General features: G+C 41.8%; 1 protein-coding gene across 1 annotated transcript in view; it reads right to left on the bottom strand.

Moving 5' to 3' along the window:
• Positions 1 to 23,563, bottom strand: part of LOC126416151 (gastrula zinc finger protein XlCGF57.1-like) — a 140,087-nt gene that overhangs the window by 30,815 nt on the left and 85,709 nt on the right. The window contains exons 8-9 of the mRNA XM_050083699.1: positions 5,296 to 5,414; positions 5,056 to 5,212 (exon numbers count right to left, since the gene is read on the bottom strand). Coding sequence (XP_049939656.1) covers positions 5,056 to 5,212; positions 5,296 to 5,414 — 276 coding nt within the window. The remainder of the gene's footprint in view (positions 1 to 5,055; positions 5,213 to 5,295; positions 5,415 to 23,563) is intronic.

The raw sequence follows: 23,563 nt of genomic DNA, 5'->3' as shown, positions 1-23,563 counted from the left end.
CCTATTCATGATCTGCATTATCATTTCATCTCTTGCGTGTACTTTTTATTTGTAGAGTTCAGCTTTCAACCACTCCCCCAGGAAAAAAAGAAAGAAAGAAAGGAGTAATATCCAGGTAGCTGGGTGGCCAACAAACATCATTCTGTGGATCCATCTTCCAAGGTATTTTAGATTTATAAATATTTCACCTGATGACTAGAATGTGCAAGGGCTCAACATGCTGGAAGAACATACATCCTCATGGCCAAAAGAACCTCTTCCAATATTGCTGGAAGCTGATTTATAAGATATTCTAGATATTAGGGGCCTGTAAGATTATTCAATAACATAACAAGTCCAATCAACCAATTGTCCATCACACTGCCCTACAACAATATAGTGAAAAAGATAGATCGCTACTCACCATACATATAAGATGTAGAGTCACAGACATGCACAACAAAGAGACTGCTATACATATAAGGTTGTGGCCAAAAGATCATTTTCCAAAATAGAAAACGCACACCTATATATATATATACCAAACAAAAGCGCTGGCAGGTCGATAGATACACAAACAAACACAAACATACACACAAAATTCTAGCTTTCGCAACCAATGGTTGCCTCGTCAGGAAAGAGGGAAGGAGAAGGAAAGACAAAAGGATATGGGTTTTAAGGGAGAGGGTAAGGAGTCATTCCAATCCCGGGAGCAGAAAGACTTACCTTAGGGGGAAAAAAAGGACAGGTATACACTCGCACACACACACATATCCATCCACACATACACAGACACAAGCAGACATTTGTAAAGGCAAAGAGTTTGGGCAGAGATGTCAGTCGGGGCAGATGTACAGAGGCAAAGATGAAGTTGAAAGACAGGTGAGGTATGAGCGGCGGCAAATTGAAATTAGAAATTAGCGGAGATTGAGGCCTGGCGGATAGCGAGAAGAAAGGATATGCTGAAGGGCAAGTTCCCATCTCCGGAGTTCTGACAGGTTGGTGTTAGTGGGAAGTATCCAGATAACCCGGACGGTGTAACACTGTGCCAAGATGTGCTGGCCATGCACCAAGGCATGTTTAGCCACAGGGTGATCCTCATTACCAACAAACACTGTCTGCCTGTGTCCATTCATGCGAATGGACAGTTTGTTGCCGGTCATTCCCACATAGAACGCTTCACAGTGTAGGCAGGTCAGTTGGTAAATCACGTGGGTGCTTTCACACGTGGCTCTGCCTTTGATCGTGTACACCTTCCGGGTTACAGGACTGGAAGGTACCCGGAAGGTGTACACGATCAAAGGCAGAGCCACGTGTGAAAGCACCCACGTGATTTACCAACTGACCTGCCTACACTGTGAAGCGTTCTATGTGGGAATGACCAGCAACAAACTGTCCATTCGCATGAATGGACACAGGCAGACAGTGTTTGTTGGTAATGAGGATCACCCTGTGGCTAAACATGCCTTGGTGCACGGCCAGCACATCTTGGCACAGTGTTACACCGTCCGGGTTATCTGGATACTTCCCACTAACACCAACCTGTCAGAACTCCGGAGATGGGAACTTGCCCTTCAGCATATCCTTTCTTCTCGCTATCCGCCAGGCCTCAATCTCCGCTAATTTCTAATTTCAATTTGCCGCCGCTCATACCTCACCTGTCTTTCAACTTCATCTTTGCCTCTGTACATCTGCCCCGACTGACATCTCTGCCCAAACTCTTTGCCTTTACAAATGTCTGCTTGTGTCTGTGTATGTGTGGATGGATATGTGTGTGTGTGCGAGTGTATACCTGTCCTTTTTTCCCCCTAAGGTAAGTCTTTCCGCTCCCGGGATTGGAATGACTCCTTACCCTCTCCCTTAAAACCCATATCCTTTTGTCTTTCCTTCTCCTTCCCTCTTTCCTGACGAGGCAACCATTGGTTGCGAAAGCTAGAATTTTGTGTGTATGTTTGTGTGTCTATCGACCTGCCAGCGCTTTTGTTTGGTAAGTTTCATCATCTTTCTTTTTAGATATATTTTTCCCACGTGGAATGTTTCCTTCTCTTATATATATATATATATATATATATATATATATATATAAAAACAAAGATGAGGTGTCTTACCGAACAAAAGCGCTGGCAGGTCGATAGACACACACACAAACACAAACATACACACAAAATTCAAGCTTTCACAACAAACTGTTGCCTCATCAGGGAAGAGGGAAGGAGAGGGGAAGACGAAAGGAAGTGGGTTTTAAGGGAGAGGGTAAGGAGTCATTCCAATCCCGGGAGTGGAAAGACTTACCTTAGGGGGAAAAATGGACAGGTATACACTCGCACACACGCACATATCCATTCACACATACAGACACAAGCAGACATATTTAAATATGTCTGCTTGTGTCTGTATGTGTGAATGGATATGTGCGTGTGTGCGAGTGTATACCTGTCCTTTTTTCCCCCTAAGGTAAGTCTTTCCGCTCCCGGGATTTAAATATGTCTGCTTGTGTCTGTATGTGTGAATGGATATGTGCGTGTGTGCGAGTGTATACCTGTCCTTTTTTCCCCCTAAGGTAAGTCTTTCCGCTCCCGGGATTGGAATGACTCCTTACCCTCTCCCTTAAAACCCACTTCCTTTCGTCTTCCCCTCTCCTTCCCTCTTTCCTGATGAGGCAACAGTTTGTTGCGAAAGCTTGAATTTTGTGTGTATGTTTGTGTTTGTTTGTGTGTCTATTGACCTGCCAGCGCTTTTGTTCGGTAAGTCACCTCATCTTTGTTTTTATATATAATTTTTCCCACGTGGAATGTTTCCTTCTATATATATATATTCACACAAGCACAAGTAACACATAAATGATCACAGTCTCCAGTGGCCAGAGACAGTGGTCATTTGTGTGTGAATTGTGCTTTCGTGTGTGTGTGGGGGGGGGGGGGGGGGGGGGGGGGGCGGGCATTGTGTATTCTATTTCGGAAGATGGCCTTTTGGCCAGAATCTTAAAGGTACAGCAGTCTTTTCGTTGTGCACGTCTGCAGCTCAGTATCATCTCTATACAATGAGTAGCAATCGTTTTCATAAAATTGTTATTCCATCACATTTACAGTGAAGCATTCTTGAAAATATTATGTTTCTGAAAAGTTATGTGAGTATTCATCAGATCACCTATGTAAGTTATGAGTGATAATGATATCATCACAAGTGAATGTGGGTCCAGCAGTAACCAGTGGTAAGGGGACTGCTTGATGACTGGCAATTACCCAATGAAAAAATTCCAACTGTGTACCTTCAACTCCTTTCGAAAGATTCTCTGTAAACGATAAGTGCAGAGACCACGAACACCCACTGTTCGCGATAATCTTGCATGTGAACATCGATACAGGTAGAAATTTTGCATGTGGTTGTTGACGGACTATGTTCTGCGAACTGAAAAAAGTTATCTCCTTTACCCACACTCCATTCATTGGCACATAGATATGAAATATGACCGCTGAACTCTGCAACAGTCTTACACAGTTCGGTGGAAATGTGAGTCAACACTTTCAAATCTGGTACTCAGCCGTCAGGAAATCATCTAGCATATTACCTACAAGCAGCAGCAGTGTTTATTACAAAACCTGTGAATACATACCGTATCATCATCCTCAGCATTATAAATAGGTGTAGTATTCATAAACAATACGGCAGAGTTGGCAAACAAATCAGAACCACAGTTGAAAAACTCAAATGTGTAATCTCAACCACAACACCACAATTTTAACTTAATAATAAAAATGACAATCAATAATTAAATGCGTAGCAAGTGAAGTACCAACATGTGAAACAAAAACGTACCCCTGTAAACAATAAAAATTGTTTTATTTGAATTGGTATATACCACCACCCTCTAAAATATTCAGTAGCCCTCCTCAAATACCCTGCATATAATTTTTTGTTTTTCCTCTTTTGTCTTATTACCAAATCATCTGATAAATAAATAAATCTTAGAGCAGTAGATATGAACGTCAATACTGATCCCACATTCCTTGGCTTCCAGAAGATATAGACGTAGTTTCACATTGTGGCCTAGTGAACAAAACAACAGCTTATGAAACACTGCATCAGCTTTGTGACTGAATTCAGGATTTCCTCACAGACATCTGATAAATAAATAAATCTTAGAGCAGTAGATATGAACATCAATACTGATCCCACATTCCTTGGCTTCCAGAAGATATAGACGTAGTTTCACATTGTGGCCTACTGAACAAAACAACAGCTTATGAAACACTGGATCAGCTTTGTGACTGAATTCAGGATTTCCTCACAGACATCAAAATGTTGTTCTTAATGGAGTAACATCTTCATATATAACAGTAATTTCGGGAGTACCATAAAGGAGTGTATTAAGTGTGTTACTGTACATGAAATACATAAATGAGCCTCTGAAAGCTTAAGAACACTGTTCACAGGTAATACTGTTGTATATAGGAAAGTTTCAATGTAAGAAAATTGCAGCCAAACATAATGTTTACCCATTAGTCTAGTAAACATTTACATAATGTGTGAATAGTAAGTAAATACAGGTTCCGTTTCCAAAACAATAACCAAATTAGCTATAAATTAAACAACATTCTGCCACCTTCTTGTAATTTTACAGATGACTATCAGTAGTGTTAATGCAAACATGATTTAATCTTTAAATACAAGTGAGGGACTATCAATGTACATGCACAGACATTCACTGTAAACCAAATGAAATCTGGCAAAAGTGACAAGTTAATTGTCAAAACTGAAAATCATAATGGTGCCATAAAGCATGGTGTTTCTGATGAGAGGTATTTATCAAAAATGCATTACAGATCCATAAATTTTTAAGAGTCACACATGTCTGATACAGCATTTTTGTAATACACAAGAAGGTCCTTTAGTTATATTTTAGATATTATAATATTAACCAATGGATAGAAATTATTTTATTGTCTACACAGTTAACACATCTGGTTGGAATATTTCTTCAAATATTCTTATCCCATATAGAAAAGAAGACACTGAAGTTATGGGCAAAATCTTAATAGAAATTTGAACACACAAATTTCAAATTACTTTGCTAACCTGTATGGGTCCTCAAATGAACCTGCAAGAGTGTAGCACCCTGGAACTCTCGGTGACAATGTTCACAAGTGTAAGTCTTCTTGCGTATCACCTGACCTGCATGAGCACGTAAATGCTGCCTCAAATTATCTTTGCGGCTGAACATTCGCCCACACACCTGTGTAATAGACATAAAAATTGTAAAGAAACTTATAACGTGATAAGATGAATAAATACAAAGTTTAGGTCAACTACAATTACCTGACATGGAAAATTAGTCCTCGACTTCCCGTCACAGCCTGTTTGTGAAACGTGTCTCTCTAAATGATATTTTCTACTAAATGTTTTCTGACACCGTGTACATGAGTAGGGTTTCAGGCCTGTCAAACAAAAGAAATAAACATAATGTTTTCTCTTCATGACATACATATTTCTGATAAAGATTCTGCATTAACTGACGTTACAAGTCAAATCAAAATAGTAGCTGTAAACATTCAGTCAACTATGAAATTGTGGCCAGTGAATGTCGCTGCTATCATTTATAAGTTTTTCTTTTACATGTGAATCTGAATTACTTTCCCAGATATGATTTACAGTAACAACACCAAACAGCTGTCCCTAATTCTTTATCTGGATCATCCCATGTCAACTGATTAAAGTAAAAATCAGTTTCCAAAAATGGTTCAGCAAATGAACCATCAGAAATGACCAAAAACTGATTTGGTACACACACTCCAGTCACATTAATGTGGCCACCTGTCAAATGCCCGAATAGCCACCTTTTTCAATGCAGACCTCTGCAAGATGTGCAGGAAGTGTGTCAATGAGATTCTGTAAGGTACAGAAATGGATGAGGAGGCATGCCAACTGTAGTGCCATGGCAGGCTGCACCAGGTTTCTCAGTTGAGGATCCATGGCATGAACAGCTCAATCGATGTGGGCACAAAGATTCTCAATTTGATTTGAATCCAGCGAGTTTGGTAGCCAAGGGAGTATGGTAAACTCAAGTGCTCTTTAAACCAAGAGCACACATGCTGCGAGATGTGACACATTGCACTGTCCTGCTGGTAGATGCCATTGTGCCAAGGGAAAACACACACATGTAGTAACGTACATGGTCCCCAAGGAAACATGCGTACTTGTGCTGATCCATTATGCCTTCCAGAATCACGAGATCACCCAGGGAATATCACAGAAACACCCCCAGACCATAAAACTCCCTCCTCCAGGCTGGAACCTTCCGACAATTGTGAAAGTGTTTGTACCATCTGTCTGGTGGAGCATAAAACGTGATCCATTTGAAAAGGCCACCTGTCGCCACTCAGTGGATGTTCAGTTGCGGTATTGATGTGCAAATTGCAGCCTTGGCCACCGATGAAAGGCACTCAGCATGGGTGCATGAACCAAGTGCCTGCTGTGTAGGCTGACACACAGCAACATACGCTGAATGGTCATTGAGGAGAAACCGTTTGTAGCCCCTTGGTGCACCTGGGCAGTTAGCTGCTCAACAGCTGCCTGTACACATCTCTGCAGCTGTCATTCACCGCTGTCATCTATGGTCTGTGGTGCACCAAAGTTGCCTCGGCACCAGTTCTGGATAGTGCTGTTTTGCCATCCATGGTATACTATAACCTTGGCAGCATGGGAACAGTTTACAGACTTAACTGTTTCAAAAATGCTTCCAAACCTTGGCCCAAAAGCCAATGTGCTAGAACATCACATAAATTGCATCATTTCTGCATTACAACAATGACTGCCCTGATTCCCGCATCCCCCACAATATACTTTATACACCTATAACTTTTAGTGCTGCCACATGACATCATCTACATCTATATCTACATTTACATGATTACTCTGCAATTCAGATTTAAGTGCTTGGCAGAGGGTTCATCGAACCACAATCATACTATCTCTCTACCATTCCACTCCCGAACAGTGCGCGGGAAAAACGAACACCTAAACCTTTCTGTTTGAGCTCTGATTTCTCTTATTTGATTTTAATGATCATTCCTACCTATGTAGGTTGGGCTCAACAAAATATTTTCGCATTCGGAAGAGAAAGTTGGTGACTGAAATTTCATAAATAGATCTCGCTGTGCCGAAAAATGTCTTTGCTTTAATGACTTCCATCCTAACTCGCGTATCACATCTGCCACACTCTCTCCCCTATTACGTGATAATACAAAACGAGCTGCCCTTTTATGCACCCTTTCGATGTCCTCCATCAATCCCACCTGTTAAGGATCCCACATCGCGCAGCAATATCTTAACAGAGGACGAATGAGTGTAGTGTAAGCTGTCTTGTTAATGGACTTGTTGCATCTTCTAAGTGTCCTGCCAATGAAACACAACCTTTGGCTTGCCTTCCCCACAATATTATCTATGTGGTCTTTCCAACTGAACTTGTTCGTAATTTTAACACCCAGGTACTTAGTTGAATTGACAGCCTTGAGAATTGTACTATTTATTGAGTAATCGAATTCCAATGGATTTCTTTTGGAACTCATGTGGATCACCTCACACTTTTCATTATTTAGCGCCAACTGCCATCTGCCACACCATACAGCAATATTTTCTAAATCGCTTTGCAACTGATACTGGTCTTCGGATGACCTAACTAGATGGTACATTCCAGCACCATCTGCTAACAACCTAAGAGAACTGCTCAGATTGTCACCCAGGTCATTTATATAGATCAGAAACAGCAGAGGTCCCAGGAGGCTTCCCTGGGGAACACCTGATATCAATTCAGTTTTACTCGATGATTTGCCGTCTATTACTACAAACTGCAACCTTCCTGACAGGAAATCACGAATCCAGTCGCACAACTGAGACGATACCCCATAGGCCCGCAGCTTCATTAGAAGTCGCTTGTGAGGAACGGTGTCAAAAGCTTTCCAGAAATCTAGAAATAAGGAATCAACTTGAGATCCCCTGTCAATAGCGGCCATTACTTTGTGCGAATAAAGAGCTAGCTGCGCTGCACAAGAACGATGTTTTCTGAAACCATGCTGATTATGTATCAATAGATCGTTCCCTTCGAGGTGATTCATAATGTTTGAATACAGTACATGCTCCAAAACCCTACTGCAAACCGACGTCAATGATATAGGTCTGTAGTTCAATGGATTACTCCTACTACCCTTCTTAAACACTGGTGCGACCTGCGCAATTTTCCAATCTGTAGGTACAGATCTATCGGTGAGTGAGCGGTTGTATATGATTGCTAAGTAGGGAGCTATTGTATCAGTGTAATCTGAAAGGAACCTAATCAGTATACAATCTTGACCTGAAGACTTGCCTGTATCAAGCGATTTGAGTTGCTTCGCAACCCCTAAGGTATCTACTTCTAAGAAACTCATGCTAGCAGCTGTTCGTGTTTCAAATTCTGGAATATTCCATTCATCTTCCCTGGTGAAGGAATTTCGGAAAACTGCGTTCAATAACTCCGCTTTAGCGGCACAGTCATTGGTAACAGTACCATCGGCACTGCACAGCGAAAGTATTGACTGCGTCTTGCCGCTTGTGTACTTTAAATACGACCAGAATTTCTTTGTATTTTCTACCAAATTTCGAGACAATGTTTCGTTGTGGAACGTATTAAAGGCATCTCGCATTGAAGTCCATGCCAAATTTCGCCGCCTGTAAATTTTAGCCAATCTTCGGGATTTCGCGTTCTTCTGAACTTCGCATGCTTTTTCTGTTGCCTCTGCAACAGCTTTCGGACCTGTTTTGCGTAGCATGGGGGATCAGTTCCATCTCTTACCAATTTATGAGGTATGAATCTCTCAATTGCTGTTGCTACTACATCTTTGAATTTGAGCCACATCTCGTCTACATTTGCATAGTCAGTTCGGAAGGAATGAAGATTGTCTCTTAGGAAGGCTTCTAGTGACACTTTATCCGCTTTTTTAAATAAAATTATTTTGCGTTTGTTTCTGGTGGATTCGGAAGAAACGGTATTGAGCCTAGCTACAACGACCTTGTGATCACTAATCCCTGTATCAGTCATGATGCTCTCTATTAGCTCTGGATTGTTTGTGGCTAAGCGGTCAAGTGTGTTTTCGCAACCATTTACAATTCCCGTGGGTTCGTGGACTAACTGCTCGAAAAATTTTTTCGGAGAAAGCATTTAGGACAATCTCGGAAGATGTTTTCTGCCTACCACCGGTTTTGAACAAGTATTTTTGCCAACATATCAAGGGAAGGTTGAAGTCCCCACCAACTATAACCGTATGAGTGGGGTATTTATTTGTTACGAGACTCAAATTTTCTCTGAACTGTTCAGCAACCATATCATCGGAGTCTGGGGGTCAGTAGAAGGAGCCAATTATTAACTTAGTTCGGCTGTTTAGTATAACCTCCACCCATACCAATTCACACGAAGTATCTACTTCGACTTCACTACAAAATAAACCACTACTGACAAACACAAACACTCCACCACCAATTCTGCCTAATCTATCTTTCCTGAACACCGTCTGAGACTTCGTAAAAATTTCTGCAGAACTTATTTCAGGCTTTAGCCAGCTTTCTGTACCTATAACGATTTCAGCTTCTGTGCTTTCTATTAATGCTTGAAGCTCAGGGACTTTCCCAGCACAACTACAACAATTTACAACTACAATTCCGACTGTTCCTTGATCCAAGCACGTCCTGTATTTGCCACGCACCCTTTGATATTGCAGACCGCCCCGTACTTTCCCGAGGCATCCTAACCTAAAAAACTGCCCAGTCCACACCACACAGCCTCCGCTACCCGTGTAGCCGCCAGCTGAGTGTAGTGAACTCCTGACCTACCTAATCTGTGAGTGTTTACTACACTTCGACATTGAACATAGGTGGTGGTCACATTAATGTTACTGGACCGTATACTAAGTACATTCTTATGTTTTGAGTATACTGAAATAATCAAAAAACTGCCAAGATTCACTAAATATCCAAGTATATAAAGAAAGAGAAGCTATATAAGAACTAAATAAGAAGTTGTTTAATTATATTGTGTGAGGGTTGAATGAAAAGTAGTGCCTCCACTTTCATTAATTGGGTTTGGATGGTAATATTTTGATTTATCAAACACAGAAATAATCCTTAGACTGTGATCTTTAATTACCAATATTCACATTTCCACATGGTCACCAGTCAATTGGATACATTTCTGCCAACGACAAACAAGTTTTCTGAAGCCGTCATGGAAGAAGTCAACATACTGTTTCCTCAACCACAGCCTCACAGTTCTCTCAACATCTTCATCATCAGATGCATAATGATGTCCCCACTGATAGTCTTTCATTATTGGGAACAGATGGAAGTCAGACGGTGCTAAATCTGGACTGTATGGATTATGCCATGCGGTGGTGAGATTCAGTCTCTCAAGTTCTGCTGTGGTGGCACGTGAAGTGTGTGGTTTGGCACTGTCATGCCACAGGAAAACATTTCCCTTTTCTTTTCGGACCCTTGGTAGCCGTCGTTTCAAAGTTCGCAGCATTGTGATGTAATGCTCTGAATTTACTGTTGTCACAATCAAGGAAATCAACATGGATAACACTATCTGCATCCCAGAACACTGTAGCCGTGATCTTTCCATTTGAGGACTGTGTCTTGAATTTATTTTTCTGGGGCGAGTCTTTGTGTTGAAATTCCATAGACTGACATTCTGTCTCCGGGTCGTAATGGTGTGCCCCCGTTTTGTCTCCTGTCACAATTGAATGGAGAAAAGCGTCACCTTCATTCTCATAAAGCAAGAGGAGTTCCTCGCAAATTTCGAGTCTGTGTGCTTTCATTTCAGGAGTCAGCATCTGGGGTACCCAGCATACACAGATCTTTCAAAACCCAAGCAAAGCAATAATGTGACCCACATGTTCTTGTGGAATGCCGATTGTGCTTCTGATTTCTCTCTGGGTGATACAACGATCATGCTGAATCTATCTGTCAACATTTAGCTTGTGAAACACGGTGGTTGCTGTCGTAGGACATCCGACTCTTTGTTTGTCCCGTAGGTCAGAAGTTCCCGCCTCAACATCTTTACACTTACTTGCCCAATGACACACAACACTCACATCAACTCAATGACTACAAACTGCTGTCCTTCTCTGATAAATCTCTTGTGGGGTGACACCTTCTGCTGTCAAGAAGTCAGTGACAGCATGTTGCTTAAATTGCACTGACCGACCGTCCAAGCAGGGTTCCATACTTTACACGATAACAACACAACCGTTCAATGCTAAGGCTTCCTGCCAACTGGAGTTGTAGAGAAGAGGCTACAAAACAATCCAGCACCTGCCGCATACCAATGCTGCCAACTGTTGAAGAGTTACGAAGGTGGAGGCATTACTTTTCAGTCAACCCTCGTATATGATTTATGTAGCACATTTAGCATTTAAAGTTGTAAGATTAATTGCTCTAAATCTGTCTATTCGGTTACTTTAAAATCCATATTTTTCACTAAAAATATACAAAAATTATGATCTTTTTTAATTTTAATATTCAGCTTCATTTACAGTCATGTTTATTGTTTATAGTACTGGTAAGATGGACAACTAGATTTACAGCCCATTTCAGCTTCCAACACACACACACACACACACACACACACACACACACACACACACACACACAGTTTTCCTGACCTCTTGACCTCTTTATTTTGACAGACTCCTAAATTACGCGAATCCAGAAACTTCGTATATGGACCACAATATTGGTCTCACCATATTTCCTTTCATGGCTAAATTTGATGTGGTGCTCAGTGACAGCCAATTTGATTTGTTGTTTTAGATGGGTATGTCACTGATGTTCCTTACATCTTTCCTCATCTATCCTGATAGACAGTACACCTCTATCGAAACATGGCATCCAGTGTCTTTTGTTCCCTTCAACTATGATAAAAATTATTCTTTGTAAACTTAAAGATGATTCAGGTCTCTGAAAGCTTGGTGTGTATCACATTCCATGTGTTGTACTTTGTTTTGTTTTAGGGTGCAAAACCAATTAGGGTCATACGCTCCCATGTCAAAACTGTAGAACACGAAGACAAAGAGAGGAGTTAAAAATGACAACACGTTAATCCCAATCAACAGAGGAGGAGACAGCTATAAACATGGACATGGAGAAAGGGAGGAGACAGCTATAAACATGGACGTGGAGAAAGGTCTATAAAATATGCCATAGAGAAATGGAGGCCCTGAACTAAAAATTAAATGGGCTTCTCCATATTGCTACGACGGTTAAAAAGTAAAACGTGGTCAAAAGCCCGCGTGTTGTTCAATAAAACGGTTGATAACTCAGAAGGCAAACACAAATAACAATGTAAGTGGTTACAAAAAAAAGGGCATTCCATCAGGAAATGGCTGACCATCTAAGGCTGAGCACAATGAGCACAAAGTGGTGGGGGAGCACCACTTAACAAATGGCGGTGGCAAAAAAGACAGTGCCCGATATGCAACCTATCTAAAACTATCTCATCAGGCTGAGAAGAGGTCTTCCAAGCCACTGGGAGAGGCTTAATAACCCAGAGCTTGTTCCCATAAAGGGACGACCAGTGGTGATGCCAAAGCGACACCACCTGTTGACATATGGCAACACAGAGATCATTAGAGGGAATGTGAGAACTAGCGGGCTGAAGTATGAGGACTGCAGCCTTGGCGGCAGTGTCAATGGCCTCATTTCCTGTCAGACCGACACGATCAGGAACCCACATAAACATCACAGTGGCCCCATTAAGAGTGAGCAAATGACAACTTTCCTGGACCCGTTGCACTAAGGGATGGATGGTGTACAGCTCACAGAGGCTTGGAAGGGCACTGAGAGAACAGTAGATGACCCCATTGAAAAGCATGTGTTGCCAGATGTACTGTGTGGCCCGATACAGGGTGAAGAGCTATACTGTGAACACTGAGCAGTGTTCTGGAAGCCAATACTGAAAAACGTCAGTGCCAATGACAAAAGCATATGAGACACCACGGTCGTGCATATCTGCTGAGGAGAAAGTCACTGCGGTAGTGTAAAAGATGCCAGTGGCCAAATGGATGCCATGATGGTGAGTAGTATTGAGACAGTGTAAGAGGGATGCACATGCAGATGCATGAACGAAACACCAATAGTCTAGTTTCGAAAGGACAAAGGACCGGTACAAATGCAGGAGGGTAGATTGATCTGCTCCCCAGGAAGTACCACTGAGGGGACAGGACACTGAGGGACCACATACAGCAGGCTGCTTGGTAAGAGATGTGGGAGGACCAGGAAAGTTTCCTATCGAGCATAAGCCGCAGGAATTTCGTAGTTTCAATGAACAGAAGAGCTACAGGCCCAAAAGGTAAAGATGCTGGAAGAAACCAACCGCACAGCCAGAAATTCATACAAACAGTTTTTTTTACAAAAGCCATTGTCGATACTTCATAAGTAAAGACAATTGAGACATTGCTGAAGACACAACTCCATGAGACAAGTCCATGGAGAACTGCAATACATGGCAAAACCATGAACAAAAAGGGAGCCAGAGATGCCCGGCAGGAGACAGGCCATCACAGGGTTAATGGCCATAGCAAAGAGGACAAAGCTCTGGACAGAATCCTGAGGAACACCATTTTCCTGGATAAAGGTGTCAGACAAGGCAGAATCCACACGTACCTTGAAAACTCGGTCTTTTACAAATTCCTCAAGGAAATGAAACATGCGGCCTCAGAAGGACCATGTGTAGATATTACAGAGGGTACCAGTCCTTCAGCAGATGTCGCAGGCTTTCTCCAAATCGAAGAACATAGCAACAGTCTGGGATTTCCACAGAAAACCATCCATGACGTGGGTGGACAATGACAATATGGTCAACTGCAGAACAGCACGCTCAAAAACCACACTCTGCAGTGGTTAGTAAAATGCAAGACTCGAGCCACCATACCAGCCAGGCATGATTCATGGTGAGAGAAATGGGGCAGTAGCTAGGAGGAGGGCGTTTGTCCTTACGGGGCTTAGGTATGGGTATGACACCGGCTCCACGCCAGCACCTGTGAAACATGCCCTCTGCACAGATGCCATTGTACGCATGAAGTAGAAAGTGCTTGTCCACAAGAGAAAGGTGCTGCAACATCAGAATGTAAACATCGTCTGCCCCTGGGGTGGAGGATCAGGATGAAGTGAGGGCATGATCTAGCTCCCTCATAGTAAAGGTGGCATTGTAGCACTCACGATTCTGAGAAGAGAAGGATATCGCCCCAGTCTCCTCCGCTCGTTTTCGGTGGAGGAAGGCAAGGTGATAGAGGGAGGAGCTCGAAATCTCCGCAAAATGATGACCCAAGGCGTTGGAGATAGCAATTAGGTCCACTATGAAATCATCAGATACCGTCAGACCGGAAATTCAGGATGGATCTTGTCCCAGAGAGCTACCGGAAGTTGGTCCACACGACGGAAGAGGGAGTGGAACTGTTAAAAGAACTACCGAATGAAACCCAGCTAGCTTTTTTGCTATTCCAAAGAACGCGACGGTACTCTGCACGCAACTGTTTATAATGAATGCAGTTTGCCATCATGGGACGATGGTTAAACATTCGAGGGAGCACATCTCTGCACACAAATTGTGTCACAGCATGCCTCAATCCACAAAGGGGACTGGAACATGGCATGGTAAAGAGGAAGTGCGAGTAATGGAACATTCTGCGGCGGTAAAGATGATAATGTTTGTAAGATATTCTACCTGCTCATCACAACTGGAGAAATCTTGTTCATCGAAGGTCGCCACAGACGAGTAAAACCTCCAGTAGGCCTTAATAAGCTGCCATCTGGGTGTGCAGGTAAGTTGGGGTAGGAGTCAGCAAACGGATAGCACACTGGAAATGGTTGATCGAGTGTGGATCAGAGAGAACAGATCACTGAAGACAGTGGGCAAGCTGGGCATTGCAGAAGGATAGGTCAAAATGGGAATAGATGTGCATGTAGTCTGAGAGGAACATGGATGCTCCTGTGTTAATGCAGAGGAGGTTAAGTTCAATGATAAGATCAGCGAAGAGGGCACCTCTTGGACAGGTTCCAGGAAAATCCCAAATGGGATAGTGTGCATTAATGGGCAGCAGAAAGAGGTAGCTGCCCAATAAGCTGGAGGAAGTCTGCCCTGGTAACATCAAATGACGGAGGAATGTAAACAGTACAAAGGGAAAAGGTCAAGTGAGGAAGGAAAACGCGAAATGCAACAGCTTGAAGGCGGGTAGTCTGGGAGATGGGTTGACTATGAATGTCATCCCGTGTGAGCAGCATGACTCCCATGAGATGGAATGCCATCCTTGGGGTGAAGGTCAAAATGCATCAAGAAACAATTCAAGAGCTCAAAGCAGTGATGAGAATGCAATTTTATTTCCTGAGAGCAGAGAACAATCAGACGCTGCGATTCTAAGACCAGTCATAAATCCTCTTTGTTTGATCAAAACCCACAAACATTCCACTGAAGGAGAGTCATAATGAGGAACGGGGAGTGGGAAAAAAACGGAAGGGGTGTCACCTTGGCGGCTGCCAAGTGCCAGCCTACAAAGACTCACTACTACAGGGCACAGAGGCTGGAGGCTCCTGCTACATCAGATCTACAGAGGCATCGGCATTCTCCTTCTGTCGATCTGCAGAGTGCATGGCAGAAAAATGGTTGGCGATGTGCACCAGCAACATGGAGGACCATTAGGCGAGAGTATCAAGTAGCGACACCGTCAGAAAGGATCTCCGAGTTGGCAAAGGAGAAGACCATTTGCCTTTGTTTGACTTCCTGAATCCTTTCCGGTTGGCTGAGGAAGACTCAGATGTTTGTTGGCTGGAGGGATGTAGGTAGTCTTTGCAGGAGTATTCCTTCTTTCCTTTCTGGCCTGCCGATTGTGTAGCAGGTGACTTTGTCCCGGGAGGCAAATGTTTGATGGCTTGTTGCAAAGCTGGAGGAGGACACAGCAATGCTACCATGGATGGCAATGACACCCTAATCTGGGAGGTACATTTCAATTTGACAATCACACCATCACGCAGCCTAGTGTGAAAAAAAAAAAAAAAAAACACGAGAAGAATTCAGGGTTCTGTGGGCCTCAACACAAACAGGATAGCCATGGAGAAGCAAAGTGGCAAACAGTTGTTGTGCTTGAGAATCGGAAGTAGTCTCCAAAAGCAAATTGCCATTGCGTAAGTGAGAGCAGGATTTCACAGGACCGGCTATTGCATCAATACCTTCCTGAATAAGAAACGGATTTACCATTGCAAAGGACTGACAGCCTTCAGTACGAGAAACCATGAGGAACCGGGGTGCAGCTGAGAGGGTCTTTGAATCACGACCTTCATTCCGTTTTATGTTGGGTAGATGTGGACTGCGAAGATGACGATTGGCTTATTGCGAGACAATATCTCATGATGCCAGCATCTTCGAAGGTGTGCTCCTCCCAACAAGGAGTCCCCCATCAGAGAGGCTCACCCATCTTAAGTGATTGTTCACACCTCAGGTCACACCTCCTGAACACCTGACAGATGGACGAATCGACAATTTGGAAAGGCAGCAGCTCAGGGACCCTATTCTGTATCTACCTGCTATTTTGCCGAAGCGAGCGCACCGAACAGTCTTGTTTTCAAAGGAGAGCCCCAACATTATTCTGTAAGCATTTCAGATGCGATGTCGAATGGCCCTAAAGAACCAAAATGCTGTTGTCAGTTCTCCTCGCGCCAACCAACCAAAAGCAATATGCTTCAGATCCACGCATGCGCACTGCAGTGTCACAGCAGCATGAAAACGAAGCAGCTAGCAGCCGATACAGGCACGCTATTCTTCACAGTAGTGAAAAGTGTGGTTAGAGTATGTAATACTGTTCAAATTTCGCTGACCATGTGCTTCCATGAATGCATTATAGTGATAGAATATTGATTGTGTTCTGGAAACTATCATAAATGTCACATTATGTCATTTTATTCTCATTCACATCGACATTTTGTTTTGGATGTAACGTTTTGGAATGTACTTCACAAATAAGAGAAGTGAAACATGTATGGCAAGAAACGAACTGCCTTCTGTTAGTTGCATAGACGGAACACATCTCCACGAACTCAAAAAATTGTTTAAGAGAGTGTCAAAGAATAAAAAAGATGCATAGAATGTGGCTGTAACTTGCTCCTAGAGATCCAAATGATAAAGCAGCCTACTTGTCTATACGATACATCAACAATTTGGTTCATAAAAACAAAATTTAAAAAAATCGACTTTTCAAGAGCATGTGGTGAGTGCAGCTATAGAAGTTCACTTAGTTTATAACAAGCGTCTGATCTTAGCTAGATTCCTGTCTGACGACACTCTTGGTAATCGCTATGTATCCAAAAAGAATGGTGAATTATATGTGACAAGAAAAAATATAAATTTCACTGTCAGTTGTTTCACGCACAGCACTTTCATCATTCATTTCTTAAACAATTGGAAGTCACAAAATCAAAGATATTCATTACTGATAAGTTGCACTCTTATGTTTTTTATTTATTTATTTATTGTTCTGTGGGACCAAATTAAGGAGAAGTCTCCATGGTCATGGAACGAGTCAATACACAAAATTATAACACGATATTAGAAACAGATAAAATGAAATATAAAAAAACATACTCAGGTGACAAGTCGTAAGTTTAAATGAAGAAAATCAAGAATTTAACACTGGAATTTGCTTAATTTTTTAGCTCTTCCAGGAGCTCCTCGACAGAATAGAAGGAGTGAGCCATGAGGAAACTCTTCAGTTTAGACTTAAAAGAGTTTGGGCTACTGCTTAAGATTTTTGAGTTCTTGTGGTAGCTTACTGAAAATGGATGCAGCAGAATACTGCACTCCTTTCTGCACAAGAGTCAAGGAAGTGCATTCTACATGCAGATTTGATTTCTGCCTAGTATTAACTGAGTAAAAGCTGCTAACTCTTGGGAATAGGCTAATACTGCTAACAACAAACGACATTAAACAAAATATATACTGTGAGGGCAATGTCAGAATTCCCACATTTTTGAATAGGGGTCGACAAGACGTTCTCGAACTTACACCACATATAGCTCGAACAGCCCATTTTTGAGCCAAAAATACCCTTTTTGAATCAGAAGAATTACCCCAAAAAATAATACCATACGACATAAGCGTATGAAAACATGTGACGTAGACTACTTTTCGTGTTGAAGTGTCACTAATTTCAGATACTGTTCTAATGGTAAATAAAGCAGCATTTAGCTTCTGAACAAGATCCTGGGCATGGGCTTTCCACAACAGCTTACTATCTATCCAAACACCTAGGAACTTGAACTGTTCCGTCTCGCTTATAATATGCCTATTCTGTCTGATCAAAATATCGGTTCTTGTTGAATTGTGAGTTAGAAACTGTAAAAACTGAGTCTTACTGTGATTTAGCATCAAATTATTTTCCACAAGCCACGAACTTATTTCATTAACTACATTATTTGTTACTGTTTCAATATTACACACAAGATCCTTCACTATCAAGCTGGTGTCATCAGCAAACAGAAATATTTTTGAATCACCTGTAATACTAGAAGGCATATCATTTATATAAATAAGAAACAGCAGTGGGCCCAGCACCGACCATTGGGGAACGCCCGACTTAACAGTGCCCCATTGGGACTGAACATCACTACCACTCTCAATATTGCGGAGAATTACCCTCTGCTTTCTGTTCTTAAAGTAAGAGGCGAACCAATTGTAAGCTACTCCCCTTACTCCATAATGGTCCAACTTCTGCAGTAATATTTTGTGGTCAACACAGTCAAAAGCCTTCATTTAGTCAAAGAAAACACCTAGCGTTCGCAACCTTTTATTTAATCCGTCCAAAACCTCACAGAGAAAAGAGAATATAGCATTTTCAGTCGTTAAGCCATTTCTAAAACCAAACTGAACATTTGACAGCAAATTATGTGAATTTAAATGCTCCAGTAACCTTGTATATACAACCTTCTCAATAACTTTAGCAAACACCGATGGCATAGAAATAGGTCTAAAATTGTCAACATTATCAATGTCTCCCTTTTTATAAAGTGGCTTCACTACCGAGTACTTTAATCGGTCAGGAAACCAACCATTCCTAAAGGAAAAGTTACAGATATGGCTGAGAACCGGGCTAACATACATAGAACAATACTTCAGTATTCTGCTAGATACCCCGTCATATCCATGAGAGTTCTTGGTCTTTAGTGATTTAATTATTAACTCAATCTCCCTCTTGTCAGTATCATGGAGGAGCATTTCAGGTAACAGTCTCGGAACACTTTTTTCTAAGAGCACTATATGATTCCCTGTTGGGACTAGGTTTCTATTTAGTTCACCTGCTATATTCAGAAAGTGATTATTAAATACTGTACATATATGCGACTTATCAGTAACCGGACATTCCCACTACGCACTGACTCTATATCCTCGACCTGTCTCTGCAGACCAGCAACTTTCTTTACGACTGACCATATGGTTTTAATTTTATCCTGAGACTTAGCTATTCTATCTGCATACCACATACTTTTTGCCTTCCTAATAACATTTTTAAGCACCTTACAATACTGTTTGTAATGGGCTGCTGCATTTAGATTTTGACTGTTTCTAACGTTTTGATATAATTGCCACTTCGTTCTACAAGATATTCTTATCCCACTAGTCAGCCACCCAGGCTGCCTGTTTGTGCTAGCACCCTGTTTTAAATGTTCTAACGGAAAGCAACTTTCAAAGAGCATGAGAAAAGTCTTGAGAAAAGCATTAGAATTATCGTCTACTGTATCAGCGCTATAAACATCTTGCCACTCTTGTTCCTTTATAAGGTTTACAAAGGTCTCTACAGCAACTGGATCAGCTTTCCTGAACAGCTGATGACTATATTTAACACGTGTTGCAGCACAAAAATCTTTTAAAGTTAAAATTTGTGCATCATGATCTGAAAGGCCATTCACCTTTTTGCTAACAGAATGCCCTTCTAGTAATGAGGAATGAACAAAAATGTTGTCTATGGTTGTTCTACTGTTGCCTTGCACTCTCATTGGAAAGAATATGGTTTGCATAAGATTATATGAATTAAAGAGGTCTACCAGCATCCTCTTCCTTGCACAATCACTTATACAATTAATATTGAAGTCACCACATATAACTAACTTTTTGTATTTCCTATAAAGTGAACCAAGAACCTCCTCTAGCTTTAACAAAAATGTTGTGAAATCGGAGTCTGGGGATCTATAAATAACAACAGTTAGAAGTTTAGCTCCGTTAAATTTAACCACACCTGCACAACATTCAAACACCTTTTCAGTGCAGTACTTTGAAACATCAATTGACTCAAATGGGATGCCGTTTTTCACATACGTGGCTACTCCCCCACACCGCAAAGAGCTCCTCGAAAAGCTGCCAGCCAACCTGTATCCTGGTAAAGGAAGCCTCTGAATTATCTCCTTAGTTAAGAAGTGTTCAGATATACCAATAATTTCAGAGTCAACATCTATAAGCAGTTCACTAACTTTATCTTTAATACCGTGTATATTTTGATGAAATATACTAATTCCCTCATTACTCGGATACCTAAGCTTTGTCAAAAATGATTCCCTTGTTAGAGAGACTTCCCTTAAACAGGAATACCTATCAGCTGACTTCAATCTAAAAAAGGTGCAGCTCTAACACCCACTACTGCAGGAATTTTCCCATGAGTGATCCCACCAACCCCACCTATGCTGTCACCTATAAGCTTTGCCAACCTCCCCTTCCCGTACCTGTTGAGGGGCAGGCCATGTCTAGTGAAACCCGTCCTGCTGATAGACTCCACCGACACCACGGAAATGTGACCCATGCTTTCTGTCATCAGCGCACCCCCAAGTCTCATGTTATTACGCCCGACGGCTGTATTAAGATGAGGCAGATCGTGATGATGAAACAGTTCCACGAAATGCACATTCGTGTTGCCAGTCTGAGTGGCTATCTTTTCCAGGTCACCATCTATGTTATACTCCCCATCCCTACCAATACTATTACCAGCCCCACCCACAATCACTACCTGATCCTCGTTAGTAAAATCCCTACATAACCCCCCTATGTTAACAGTCACCTGAGCCAACTCTGCATTAGGCTTCACAATGCTGGTGACCTGGTACTCGCTCCCCAGCACTTCCTGCAACTGCTGGCCCTACACCTCTGCCATGAGGACTATCTAACAGCAGAACCTCCTTCTTCCTCTTCGACTTTGCAACTGTTCTAGGCACAGTAACTACTGAGGTCTGCTGCATACTTCCTACATCTACAACGAATATTTCAGAAAAATGCTAAACTTTGACGATTAACGAAGTCTCAGAAAGTGTTACAAACACGAAGAGGGAAATAAAATGTTTTGATATCATGGGGTATGAGAACCTACGACCTTCGAGACAGCAGTTTGTTGCGTTATCAACTTCACTATTACAACTCTCATGCCTTTGGCGCTATATTCCACGTAACACTCCTGAAAGGTGCAGGCTGACTTCATTGCCGAATGATGGCGTGAGCCGTATATGCGTGAAATTTTGGGAGGTTTCCTCTATCAGGCTTCACAAAATTCCTTTGCATTGTTAGTTAAAAGTTTTAAATGTGTTTTGATAATTAATAAATAAACCATTTTCAGCAAAAAGTACATGTAGTCACTAGTAATTTCAGCTATCACTCACGTGATGTACGTAAGCAGAGCCGACCTTTTGAAATTTAATGACTTTTTAAACTCTCAATTACACAAAAATAGCAAGTATTTCGTGAGAATGTTGACCAAAACTATTTTTTTTATGTTATAATCATTCACAGTAACAATACAAATCATATTTCTAACAAAGGTAAATAGTCTGTTATGAACTCACTTTCCACCTGGATGCACCCTTGTGATTCTTCAGTGACACAATCACTAATTCCGAAGCTAAAACTGCTCAATATGTTTAAAATAACAAATTCTAGGTGTAAATAAACAACACCGAACCGAACGAGAGGGCCATACTGAAATCCAAAACCTCTCGGTACAATTGTCGAAAAATTGGCAGGAAGACCGACCGGTGGCAGATTTCAGAAGCTTACTGAATAGGAACTTCGGATAAAGAACCAAAAATGACCTAACTACTGAGGTTAATCTACTGCACCAATCGATATGAACGATACAGAATAGGGCTCCAGGCAATCACTTCTCTCTGAGCCTGGCCTGTTCCAGGGGCACATGGGAACCCTACCTGTCGACGCGGGGCTGGGAATTATGCATTATGCAGTCACCTGTTAAGTGTCAGACATGTGAGCCAGCCTTCAGGAGGGCACAGGGAGGAAGAAGAAAAAGAGGAGCGTCAAACGCAGAAGCAAAGGAAGGACAGGAGAAGGTAAAAGAAGAAAGGAAAAAAGGAAAAACCGTGGTGAGATTGTAAAATGCGGAACATATTCCCAAAAACACCCCAGACATGTTCCCCAAGGGAGGGGAAAAGGAATAGCAAAAGGACAGACATGCAGCACGGAAGGGAAAAGATGTTACTAAGGCTAGGGGCCTGTGGAAGCCAAGCACGGACTCGCCAAAGAGTGGCAAGCTCCAGGGAGGAAGGGGCGCATTCCATGTGAATGTGGCATGTCTTACATGGGACAGACTATTAGAACACTCAAGGAGAGATGCAAGGAACATTAGCAACATACCCGACAATAACCAACAAGCAAATCAGCTGTCATCGAACACTGCCTTGATTGCAATTATGAAATGAAATACTGTAAGACCAGTATCGTGATGCATATGTAAAGTTTGTGGGACAGCAGAATTAAAAAGTCTATTGAAATAAGTATTTCAGAATACTAATAAACACAGACAGTGGTTTCAATTTAAATACCGCTTGCAGTGCGACAATCAATTTATTACGATCTCATCAGCCACCAAATTCACCAGAGTTGGAAAGAACTGAGGGACGTTGTGTTCCACTGAACAGAAGTGTGAGCTCCAAAAAACGAAAGAATATCAAAGGATGCTGGGAGTCAAAGGTGGCCGTATATAGGTTGCGAGTTCAACAATAGTTCACAGTCTGGTTGTAGTTATTTGGAGATGAAGATACTTGCACAGGATACAGTAGCATGGAGAGCTGCGCCAAATCACTCTTAGGAGTGAAGACCACCCCCACAACACCAACAGCCACAATTTGGCAAACACCCAGAAGCACACTATTAACCTTTTTAAATATCTTCACTGATTTCTTAGTTGTATCTTTATTTTTAGACATATTTTTATATAAGTTTTACGTATTCATAGCTTGATGCTCATTTTACCATCATGGCTGCTCTACAAAATAATTTTATCTGTTGCTGTTAAGGTGTAGGTGCTTTTGTAGAGCATACATATATGGTTATCAACAGATAACTCATAGCTACATGACTATCACAATATTTTGTGGTCAAGTCATGCATATTATTACTATGTCACACGTTTCTAAATTTATAGTAAGTAAGCAATATTGGAGTAAAGGAGACCAGTCACCAAACAGTAGAAGTGTTGACTCATTGACAGGCACAGACAAAAGAATATGAGAAGTTGCTAGCTTC

Source organism: Schistocerca serialis, chromosome 8, assembly GCF_023864345.2.
Source record: "Schistocerca serialis cubense isolate TAMUIC-IGC-003099 chromosome 8, iqSchSeri2.2, whole genome shotgun sequence".
NCBI classification, from domain to species: domain Eukaryota; kingdom Metazoa; phylum Arthropoda; class Insecta; order Orthoptera; family Acrididae; genus Schistocerca; species Schistocerca serialis.
The sequence above is the reverse complement of the archived record's forward strand: the minus strand, read 5'-3'. Positions and strand labels throughout refer to the sequence as shown.